The sequence below is a fragment of the Equus asinus genome, chromosome 7 (assembly GCF_041296235.1).
Source record: "Equus asinus isolate D_3611 breed Donkey chromosome 7, EquAss-T2T_v2, whole genome shotgun sequence".
Classification (NCBI taxonomy): domain Eukaryota; kingdom Metazoa; phylum Chordata; class Mammalia; order Perissodactyla; family Equidae; genus Equus; species Equus asinus.
Genome location: NC_091796.1, coordinates 15,571,836 through 15,584,178, shown reverse-complemented (window position 1 = coordinate 15,584,178; position 12,343 = coordinate 15,571,836). Strand labels below are relative to the sequence as shown.

At 37.3% G+C, this 12,343-nt stretch overlaps 1 protein-coding gene across 14 annotated transcripts in view; it reads right to left on the bottom strand.

Moving 5' to 3' along the window:
* The window catches only part of PIGN (phosphatidylinositol glycan anchor biosynthesis class N), a 186,163-nt gene that overhangs the window by 71,736 nt on the left and 102,084 nt on the right, over positions 1-12,343 (bottom strand). For 11 of the 14 annotated variants that reach the window (XR_011504382.1, XR_011504380.1, XR_011504381.1 and 8 more), the window contains 3 exons: positions 10,888-10,961; positions 3,393-3,435; positions 986-1,038 (listed from right to left, as the gene is read on the bottom strand). Coding sequence is in view for 11 of the 14 variants with exons in the window: in XM_070512917.1 (XP_070369018.1) it covers positions 986-1,038; positions 3,393-3,435; positions 10,888-10,961 (170 nt within the window). In the remaining 3 variants the exon portion in view is untranslated. The remainder of the gene's footprint in view (positions 1-985; positions 1,039-3,392; positions 3,436-10,887; positions 10,962-12,343) is intronic. The other 3 variants (XM_070512922.1, XM_070512921.1, XM_070512923.1) reach the window with 1 other exon arrangement.

The window sequence follows — 12,343 nt, the reverse complement described above, 5'->3', positions numbered from 1 at the left end:
CCAATCCCAGGTGCTCGCAAGCCCACACTCTGACCCTCCATCTGCCTGGAGTCTTTGGGATCAGAGGGCTCGTGAGAAGGAGACATCAAGACTTTCCCCAAGCATTTGAACTTAAGGTTAATGAAAACAAAATCAATGATCTACGGAGTACCTTTTACATGCCTAGCACGCGTGGAATGAACAAGACTGAAATCGGATGACTTTTTTGGGGAGGCAGACACGTGTATAAATAACAAGGCAGTCCCTAGCAGCCGTGAGCTGCCTAAGAAGTAGGTACAGAGGAGAGAATGTCTGACACGGAGCGTCTCACCCAAACCTACACAATTCCTGGCAACACGGGTGCAGAATCAATATTGACTAAGCGAAATAAAATCACTCTATAAAAATGTCCTCCATCTCCAAATGTATTTGAAAACAAAAAGATCAACTTTGCTTCCTTCCTCTCAAACAGAAGAAATTTAACAGATTATGGCAATCACTGACATTCAAATCACAACAAAGAAGACACTGACTTTTGGTTCAGATTATACTTTAAACAACAATGTTACAGGCACCACATTTTACAATGTTCCCATATTAAAGATTCTAAGAGGCAGATAATGATTGCATGCAATTTAAATGGCCACACTAAATTCACAATGCAACTTGAATAGCTTCACCTTTCTAGAGAGATTGAGAGATTATGAGAACTCAGACTCTGGAGTGATCTACTCTGAAAATTCAGAATCAAGAAGCTTCTCTTACATCTTCCCACTGTCCTGTAGTTCTCTCCAGACTTAACATCGATCCCACATCATCCTAAGAAAACACGTGCTAATGTGTTAATGCCAAGATCTGGAGAAATGTGTCTTACTTCCAGTGGCTTAAAATAATTGCTACTTGCTATGCTTACCTTGAAAATGAAATTGGCACCTTCTATTCTAAGATATCAAGTTACTTTTTTTCACTGCACTTTTCAGAAATTTTATGTGAATATATACCATACCTTGTTCCAATATCAAGCCAGCTGCCATAATCCCTGACCAAGAAGAAAAAATGCTGTAAAATAAAGCAAAATTTGGCTCCATTAAAAACAAAAGACTTTTAGAGTCAGTCAAAAAACAATGTTGTTTTAGGATTAAGTTTCAGATTTCTGACCCCTCAGAACCACTCTCTGACTGGAATCAATAAGAATATGCCCTTTATTGAAATCTTTGCTTGGACTGAAATGAGCAATAGCCTAAAAGCTAGAAATAGCATTACCATTAAATCAAATGAACACAAAAGTGACATCTGTGAATAACTAGAAATAAAGAAAATCAACTTTAATAAAGGACACTAAGTAATACCAAAGACCTCATTGAAGAGAAGCCGTGTCATCCAATTATCGACAAATATCTACTGACAGCCTACTATTAGCTAATCATCATGTTAGGTCCTGGAGATAAACTCTTTTTCAGGAGGTGTATAATCTAGTGAATGATTCAGTCAAATTATCAGGGGTGTGTGTGTGTGATGAGTGTTATCATTGGAAAATACGGGCAATTATGGGAGCTTACAGGAAGGGGTACACACCCTGACTGGGGTATAAAAGAAGGCTGCCCTAATAAAAAGTCTAAAGATCTAAGTGAAAAGCAGAGCTCAGATGAAAGAGGAGGTTGGGGAGATGGAGGGAGAAGTATGTTTCTGACAGAAGGAGTAACCTATAAAAATGTCAAGAGTCCAGGTAGAGCTTGGCAGGTCCAAGGTGAGGTTGGTGTGGAGAAAACAAGGAGGGAGAGGGGAGAGATGATGCCAGTCAAGTAAGCAGAAGCCAGACCACAAATGGTTTTCTATGCTAAATTAAGCAATCTGACTCTTTATATAAAATTAAATAGAAAATTTAAACTCTCTTCTATTAACATGTCTATTTGACACTTTGTGAGCAAAACTGAAAGCTGATTTGTTCTAATGATATGTTTGGTCAGTTTCAGAAATATATTGGATATCCAGTTCAATACAACACAAAAATGCTGTCATCTGAATCAAGTGACTAGGAATCTGATTTGGAAATTACCCTAATTGCTTCTAGCATAGGATGTTCTGTAGTGAAGAATTAACCTTACCCAAGAGCTCTGGCCTTTGCCTTCAGCTACTGGGAGGTGTTTTCTAGGCCCTTGGAATGTCCTGCCTGAGAGGAGGGTCTTGCCTGGGGGGCCTTAGCTACGAGGACAGTCTAACAGTGTGATTTATGTTGGGGGCTTTGGGCCATGTTATCAGTTCTACCTGTAGAAGGATGCAGATTAAACGTTAGCCATGGGAACAATATGTGACTGAGCCTCAATCAAAGGTCTGGACACCAAGGCTCTGGTGAGCCTGGCTGGCAGTACTCCGTGTGCACCGTCACACATCAACACTGTCCTGACTCCACAGGGAGAGGACGACCAGAGCTCCACACTTGGACTGCTCTCTGACTCTACCCTCTCTCTCTCTTCCTTTGGCTGAATTTAATCTGTATCCTTTCCCTGTAATAAACCATACATGTGAACATCACAGTCTTCAGAGAGTTCTATGAGTCCATCTAATGAATTACCAAACTTGACGGTAGTTTTAGGAACTCCCTGAACTTGGAGGTATAAAATAGGTTATTTTTGTTAGTATGTACACTAGATACAAGAGGCCTGCCTACATGCTCCTCACTCAGAACTCATTTATTTGAGCTATCATCTCGGCAACATCTTCCCACTTGAAAAACTCTATTTCCTCTTTCCTTCCTTCCCTTCCTCCCTTCCTTTTTCAATCTGAAAAAAGGGATTAAAAAATCCATGTTTCAAGTAGGAAAATGATGTATTATCTAAATCTAAAGTTAACTTCTTATGTTAACTTTTTAGGGAGGTCCATTTCAGACACAATGCACCCTGGAAGACTAGGTATAAAATGACAGATTTGAATAAATCAAATAAGAAGACTTTTGACACCTAAAGAAGAGCATTCTTACTATAATAAGTCACATAAAAAGAAAGTAATTAATATATGTAAATTATGCCAGCACTTATAACTCAATATTTAAAGATTTCATGTACAGAAATGCATTCATATTTCTCTTGATTTTTTTTTTTTTGAGGAAGATTAGCCCTGAGCTAACATCTGCTGCCAATCCTCCTCTTTTTGCTGAGGAAGACTGGCCCTGAGCTAACATCCATGCCCATCTTCCTCTACTTTATATGTGGGACACCTACCACAGCATGGCTTGCCAAGTGGTGCCATGTCCGCACCCGGGATCCAAACTGGCGAACCCCGGGCCGCTGAAGCAGAATGTGCGCACTTAACCACTGCACCACGGGGTCGGCCGGCCCCCATCTTTCTCTTGATTAAATTAACTCAGCCCTTAGCTTCTCAATCTTATTTATACGGAATATCCAAGAATGACTTACCAAAGCCATAATGTCTGATATGACGAGAACCATGAGGAAAAGACTGGAAAAAAAATAAAGAAAAATTACACATAATATAGCAGGCACATTGTTAGAGCACATTAAAAATCAAAATGAGAATAATCAAGTAACCCAATATTCTGTTAGTGTTTTTGCTTCTGAAAATAATACTTTCAACAAAAGCCCCTATCACATTATCATGGACTACTGTCCCACAGGGATGAGTTGGACTCTAAAAACGTTATTTAACACTATGACTATTTATTTCAATGGTATGAAAGAGACATGAATTATGATTTTTTTTCTTGGTGAGGAAGATTGGCCCTGAGCTAACATCTGTAGCCAATCTTCCTCTTTTTGCTTGAGGAAAAGTGGCCCTGAGCTAACATCTGTGCCAATCTTCCTCTATTTTGTATATGGGATGCTGCCATAGCATGGCTTGATGAGTGGTGTGTAGGTCCATGCCCAGGATCCAAACCCACGAATCCTGGGCCACCGAAGTAGAACATGCAAACTTAACCACTACACCACTGGGCCTGAGTTATGATTTTTTAGTTAGACTTTTTATTCTAGATGATCGTAGAATCACGCGCAATTGCAAGAAAGAGATAATAGAGGGATCCATATTTCCTCTGTCCAGTTCCCCCAATGGCACTATCTTACAAAACTATAGTATAATATCACAACCAGGATTTTGACACTGATACTGTCAAGATACAGAATGTTTTCATCATTATAAGGATCCCTCGTGATACTGTTTCATAGCCACATCTAACCTCCTCTCCTAACTCCTGCCTAACTCCTAACCCCTGGCAACCACTAATGTGTCCTCCATTTCTATACTTTTGTCATTTTAAGAATGTTGTATAAGTGGAATCATTTCTATAACACTCTGTCACCTTTTGGGATTGACTTTTTTCACCCACCCAATTCCCTTGGGATTGATCTGAGGTGCTATATGTATCAATAGTTTGTTCCTTTTTATTGCTGAGTAGTACTCCATTGTATGGATATACCACAGTTTGCTTAACCATTCAAGCACTGAAGGACATCAAGGTTGTTCTAGTTTGTGACCATTACATAAGTTTTCTTTTCTCTAGGAAAAATACCCAAGAGTGCAATTGCTGGATCATATGGCAGTCACATCTTTTCAGAGTTGTTGTACCATTTTACATTTCCATTAGCAATGTATGAGAGCAATTTCTTTGCATCTTCACCAGCATTTGGTGATGTCACTATTTTTTATTTTAACTGTTCCGAAAGTCATATAATGATACCTCATTGTGGTTTTAATGTCCTTAATGGCTAATTATGCTGAACACATCTTTTCATTGGCTTCTCTGCCATCTGGATATTGTCTTCAGATATTTTGCTTATTTTCTAATTGAATTGTTTGGTTATCCTGCTGAATTTTATGAGTTCTTTATATATTCTGGATAGTAGTCCTTTGTCAGATAAGTGGTTTGTAAATATTTTCTCCCAGTATGTACCTTGTCTTTTCATTCTCTTAACAGGGTTTTTTTGTAGAGCAAAAGCTTTTAATTTTGATGAAGTCCAATTTGTCAGTTTTCCCTTTCCTGGATCATGGTTTTGGTATCATGTCTAACTCTTCTCCTAGCCCAAATCGCAAAGATTTTCTTTTATTTTTTTCTAAAAGTTTAAATTCATGATCCATCTTGAGTTAATTTTTATATAAGTATGAGGTTTTGATCAAGGTTTGTGATTTCTTTTAAAGAAATAATAGATTTTCTGTCTACAGGTTTGCAGTACAGAAATGTAACTCAATATGTATCCCATATATGCAGATATATATCACAAGTCAGACTTGTGAAATCTTACAGAAATAGTATCATTCAAAATAAATCTGATATAACAGACGAACAATAAAGTGTCTTAATCTGATTAAGAGTTTGTAGAGAACACAATGGTCATCCAGTACAACCTTCTACCCAAAGCTCGAATTCCCAAAGTAACGATCCCAAATATGAAGGCTTTGTCCAGCACTAGCTTTAGTGGTTCCAGTAACAGAATCCACTCCATTTTAGACAGCTCCAACTATTACAAAGTGCTTTCCTTCTCTGAATCATAATCAGTGAAACAAAAATTCCACCCTAAGGATCCAGTTCTTCTAGAACAAGAGAAAAAAATAAACACAATTTAAATGCAACAGAACTTAAAATGTCTCTTTTAAAGTTTTGTTTGATGTTTTTAAATGCAGTTTTTCTAAAGCAAATTATTTTATTGTATGACACAGATGATGTTCTAGAATCCTTTTGAGGTAAGACATACTCGGTTAAGTACTTACTGTCTTCTCAGCCTCAGTTTCCTTAGCTATAGAATGGGCATAATAATATCTACTTCACTGTATTCTTGGGAAAATTAAGTCAGGTAATACAGTGCCTGCATTTGGTAGGTGCCTAATATATACTGGTTTCTTTCCCACTCCTTGTAACAATCGCTTTAGATAAAATTAAAGACAAAATGAAAGATACGATCTCTGCCCTCATAGAGTTCAAAGGGTGTGTATTAGTTTGCTAGGGCTGCCACAACAAACTACCGCAGACCAGGGGGCTTAAACACCAGAAACTTCTTTCCTCACAGTTCTGGGGGCTAAGTCTAAGATCAAGGTGTTGGCAGAGCTGGTTTCACTCTGAGGTCTCTCTCCTTGCTTTGGAGATGGCCATCTTCTCCCTCTGTGTTCACATGGTCTCTCCTCCGTGTGTGTCTGTGTCCTAATCTCCTCTTCTGAGAAGGATGCCGGTTATACTGGGCTAGGGTCCACCCACACCACCTCATTTTACCTTAATTATCTCTCTAAAGGCCCTATTCTTGAAACACAGTCACATTCAATGTATGAATTCTGGGGGGACACAATTCAGCCCACAACAGGGTGTGAAACAGAAAAGCAAGAAATAGTTTTATCACTCTATGAGTAACCTAATTTAGCTAGGAATTTGAGGGTGGGGCAGCTGGGTAAGAAAAGTTTATCAGAGAACATGATGTCTGATCTCAGCCTTAATTAACACAAAGGAAAAAGCTTTTCCAGGGTAAATCTTCATAGCTTGAACCGTTCTATGCAAACAGAGGGAAAGAGAAGTAGGTTGCCCAAGGTCACACAGCTAGTAAGAGGGCAGACTTTCAACATAGCAAGTTTGGCCTTGGAGCCTGAGCTCCCAACCATTATGCACTTAGGGCATACTGACTCCCAGAAGCCTTCAACGTGCTCATCACTTTCCTTTGAATGTGTTCCTTGTTTATTCACATATTGTTCAAATAAGAAGGCACAAATGTAACACACTGTTCAATATTCATGGTGATAAAATCACCATGAAAGTAGGATGGCATTATCACTCTTTTTGTTCTGGATACAATATTTCTATTAAAAGCAGGTTAGTTTTATGGTATCATTTTATCTCTAGGATGTTTTGAAACTGCTAAGCATCTAGATCCTATGAGGTTGCCCCATGAATACTCTTTGATTCAAGAAATAAATACATGCTACTGGGTTTTTATCCAAATGATAATGAATATTACCTCCACCAACCCACCGTGAGTGTTCAGCTGCAATGATCTCTTAACTGATCTCCTTGATTTTACTCTTGTCCCCCTAAAGTTATCCACACAACAAAGGACCCTTCAAAACCTTCCAATGGCTTCTTGCCACAATGAAGAGAAATTCTGAAATCCTAACTATGGCCTACATGGCTCCATATGATCTGGCCCCTGCCTACCTCTCCAACCTTATTTCCTACAACTCTTCTGCTAGCACACTCTGCTTAAGGCTGGCCCTCTTGCTGTTCTTCAAACACACCACGCACGTTTTCACCTCACACCCTTTTATGTTCAGCACTCTCTTTATCTGCAATGCTATTTACTCATATAGTTTATGGTTCACTCTCTGTTTATTCAGGTTTCTCCTCCTCACAGAGGTCTCCTCTGATCAATCTATTTTTCTTCCTGACATTTAACAGTACCTGACATTTTATTGTTATTGCAAGTATTTTATTTGTTATTTGTCTCCCCAAGTAGATGGTAAGCTCTATTTACCCATGTATCACCAGCAGCTAGAACAGTGCTGGCATATAGTAGAAACTCAGAACATCTGTGCTGAATGAATGGTAAAAGTTATCAGCATAAAATAAAATTGAAAATGGCTAATACTACACATCCTGACATTTTTTTCAGACCTAAGTCTAACTTAAGAAGCTTTTCCTTTTGGTTTCATAGGACACTAAAAAAATTTTAGGAAAATTAGGAACCTAGGAAAACCTAGGAAAAATCAGACTTGGGAGCAACACCACCAAATAGTACTGTAAAAAGCTAAAACCACACAGAGTGAAATCCATAACTGACAAAATAATGATAGAAAAGCAAATCTTCTTGACGAAAACCAGATCTGTAATATCTGACTTAGGTAAATTAGACCTAGTAGAGATAATAACCATAAATTAGTACAAGGCACGAGAAAAATAGGTTTTTGGGCTGCTAGATCACATTTTCGACCACTTCGAGTTTGTTTTTCAATTCCTACTATTTAGCCATGGCTTTCTTGTACAGTTGAGTATTTAATTAAATACAGAACTAATTTATTATCCCTTTTAGATCTCATTATTTGGTTGCTTCTTGGACACTTCTATAATTCTAAGAAAACTTTTTCCTCTTTCTCAGTTGCCTTCTAATACTCTTCCATGCTTTGTTGCATTCTGAAAGTGATAGAGGTCTTCAAGGTGAAATGGACTGGCCTCAAAATATCTTCCTTAACTGTGACGGACACTTTTGGTTCGCTGTTTCCCACCCCAACTCCAAACCCAACTCCCTTTTCTCTGACCACCTTCCAGTTGAGAATGAATGTGTACCAGTTACAGTTCTGGCCTTTGAGACATAATCCGAAATCTGTTGGATGGGGCGTTTGGGAAAGACATTGCTTCCCTGATGGAAAGAGAGAATCAGCTGACACACCTCTTTGCCTTTTTCCTCATCAGTGCTTTCCCTTTCTTCCTACCTGGATGGCAGATGTGATTCATGGAGGTCTGAGGAGAAAAGCCAACACCCTAAGAGTGGGAGGGCAGAAAGGCATGGATGCTGATGACATCACACTAGTCTGGACTGCCAACTTCTAGACTCCATGTTATGTGAGGCACACAAACCCCTATTTCTCTCAGCTACTGTTAGTTATGTGAAAATTAATAAAAGAAACCTTAACCAAATCGGAGTTGGGAAGGCCTGTAGGGGGAATTCTCACACATACACCATCAATTACACCAAACAGGAAGAGATGCACTTGCATTTTGGACAGGAAGTAAAACTACTTTACTACTGAAAGAAGATTTCTCTCCCCATCAGGCAACGGCCCAGGCAATGAGAAATGATGCAGCTCAGCCAATGAGAAGCTGTTGCGGCCCTGAACTGTTACTTTGCCCCAGTGGACTTTCTTTTAGAACAGTTCCTTCCTACTTCTCCTTTTCTCTATAAAAGCAGCTCTCGCCCTTTCTTTTCCAGATTTGCCTATTGTTCGCCATAGCATGCATATTTTGAATTGCAGTTCTTTTGACTATTCTCAAATAAACTCATTTTGAGATAAAATAATAGGCAAATTTGATTTTCAAGTTGACAGATTTTCATTACTTGCAGCCAAAAGCATTCCTAACGGATTAACCATTAGGTAATCTTCATGCCCAGATACTTCCTTTCAGTGGCCTCTATCAAAAATACGCAAGTCTTTGTTGATGAAGCCAGTTATCAAGACTGAGAAACTAGATAAATTATTGATATTTAGAAAAGTTAATTGTAAAGTAATGCAAAATAAAATGATGCTAACACAGCTCTACTTCACCTTTGTTTGATACATAAAGAATAGGTTGGAAGAAAAACAGGATCATCTCACTGGTTTGTTACATTGAACTCATCCTTGGCATTATGGATCTAATAAGCAAGTCTTTCAGTCCCATCTTAACCATTAGGCTTTCAAGAATTGTGTTGTAAGAAAATGTTTAGCAACATAAATTATGAGACTAAAAATGTGGATAGAAAGGAGAGATGATATCAGTGATATTTAGTAAATGGATGTGGCAATGAGGGACGGATGGACTTACGCTTGTGTGATGGATTAGATAAAGAAAACAGGATAGAAGCTAGTTTTCAAGAAGCTTTCAGGAAGAAAGGGAATTGCTGGGTTCAATGTGTGACATATTAAATTTGAGGGGTCAGTGTGACACTGAGGGAGAAATGTCAGTGACTTGTAAAGATTTAGAGGTCAAAAGAGGACATTTACAAAGCCTCAACTTCATCACCTTTCCCTGAGTTCTCTCTGTTTGTTTAGTTTTCCATTGCACTAGTCTCAGGATAGAAATACTACACACACACACACACACACGTGCATACAAATATATGTATATACACACACATACATACACACATTCTGATGAGCCTTCTACTTCTCATTGAACGTGTCTCCAGCTCTTCTTATTTAAATCTTAATTAAAATCTGTTCTTAAAAACGTGTCTTCTAACAGATATGCATTTACCACTTTTCTATTGCATCTAAGTAACTTTTACATGATACTGACAAGGTACAAATGCTTTCAATGTTAAACTCATATAAATATCCTGCAAAAATATACTAAATTAAACTGGAAACGAAATTTCTACTATTTTTAAACAGTGGAAGAAAGCCTTTTCTTTATTATGGCATATGCACAATAATATGCTAAACTCAGTTCTAGCTTAAATTCATCAAGAAGAACAAGCAAATATACGCTAAGATTAGTTATTTCTTTCGGCACTGAATATGCCAGTTTGATTCAAGAATAACAAAACTGCTAAGAAGCTTCATATTTATCTCAAGTGTCTCTCAGAGCGGCAGATGAGTCCTCTGCTGATGAGGCAATTTTATTGTTAAAAAAGCAAACAGTTGAGCTGACAGCTTCTGTTCCAAAGTCTTCACTGCTTAAGACTGACTTCTCCAGAACTTGCTCAAAACTCAGAAAGAATACTTTGCATTCCATTTGTCAAATGTGTAGAAATCAAGAAAGAGAAACTACGTAAGTCATTGACATTTAGAACAGCTAATTTCAAGCTATGTAAAATGAAACGCTGTTAACACATTTGTTTAATCCTTATTTAAGAAACAGCCCCAAAGAAAGCAGCCAGAATATTCCTTGTTTTCTGAAGGCACAGTTATATCTACAACAAACAAGTCACTAACTACAAGAATTTAACATTTAAGTTTTACAGTTTTCTAGAAGGCTCTTCACTAGCTTGAATAATATTCTAACACCATTTTATTGCTGAGAAATCATATTTGTCTGCTAGAGGCTCTAATCGTCTAATCTCCTCCAATGATGACTGAACCCTGACTAAAAGGGTAAACGCTTTTTCTCATTTTTGTAATAAACAATCTTAGTGTCCTAATACCAGTCAAATGAAATACCCTCAAATGTTTACGCTCATTTCCTAAAAATGGGCAAATCCAACGCTTCTTAAACATTCATCTTACCCTTTTGATGATAACTGGGTAGTTAACTGAACTGCTTCAAAAGCACACATCACAAGAACAAAGGGGATTAAAATCTGTTTAAAAGAACAACAAATGATGCCATGGGTAGTTGAAGCATTTGAACACTTTTTGAAATGAATATTATTTCTGTTTATAGAAATATTTCAACTTTTCAAATAACTTATATATATTAGTGAAGAACAAGCATTGAAATAAAACTATACCAATGACATATAGAACAGTGATGAAATTAATTTAAAAATCTACATCGATAACACGTAGTATAAAAGATAACATATCTACAGGCATTCCAAATAAAATCTATTACAAATTTTTGTTCTATTTAACTCATAAAAATTAATGACCATGTTCAAATGATTCCAAGAGGGCATGAAAGGCACAGAACGCCCAAACCAAATAAATTATAGAGCCTGATAATTTGATTCACAAATCCCTGAACCCACCCAGATAGTTGATACTACAACTCAATAAACATGACTTAGCTGCTTTACTACCACTTTTTGTTGTTTTAATACTAATTTATTTCTGATTATAAAATTCACAGTTACTATAAAAAATCTGAATAAATAAATAAAGGTATAATAAAATTTATACTGGTTGAAAATCCATAATCCAGAACTAACAGTGTTAATATTTTGAGATACAGTCATGTGTTGCTTAATGACAGGGATAAGTTCTGAGAAATGCAGTGTTAGGTGATTTCATCATTGTGCAAACATCATAGAGTGTACTTTCACAGACCTAGACAGTATAGCCCACTACACACCTAGGCTACATGATACAAATCTCATGGGACCATTGTCGTATATGTAGTCTGGTGTTGACCAAAATGTCGTTATGCAGCACATGACTGTACATGTTTTTTGGGTTTTTTTGAGGTATAACACACATATAACACTTATTAGTTTCAGGTTTACAACACAATGATTTGATGTTTGCATATATTGTGAAGTGAGAAACAACACATGTTTTAAAATAATTCAATAGAGAATGGGACATGAGAAATTGTTGAACATCTTTTTAACATTTCTTAAAATCACATTTGTATTAGTGCAGTAACAAAAAAAAGATACTAGTCTCATTAAGAGAACATACCTTTGACAATTATTACTTATGTGATCTGAACAGAAAGCAATCAGATTTTAGGTAGTTATTACTTTACTTAAACAAATATATACTAACTATGTAAAATGTGCCAGGCACTATGGTAGAGGGAATAGGACATGCATAATGACCATGGATTACATTCCACTGGAGAGTCTGAGCCCCTGGAAAGCTGAAAATTTGTCATAATCTTGGTATCCTCAAGCACCCAGCTGGTGGCAGGCGCATTACTAAATATAAGCATTCAATGACATATTTGTTGAAGGAATGAATGAATTCTAGGTACATGGATTATGAGAAAAGATTATGACATGTTGGCAGTCTCATGGGT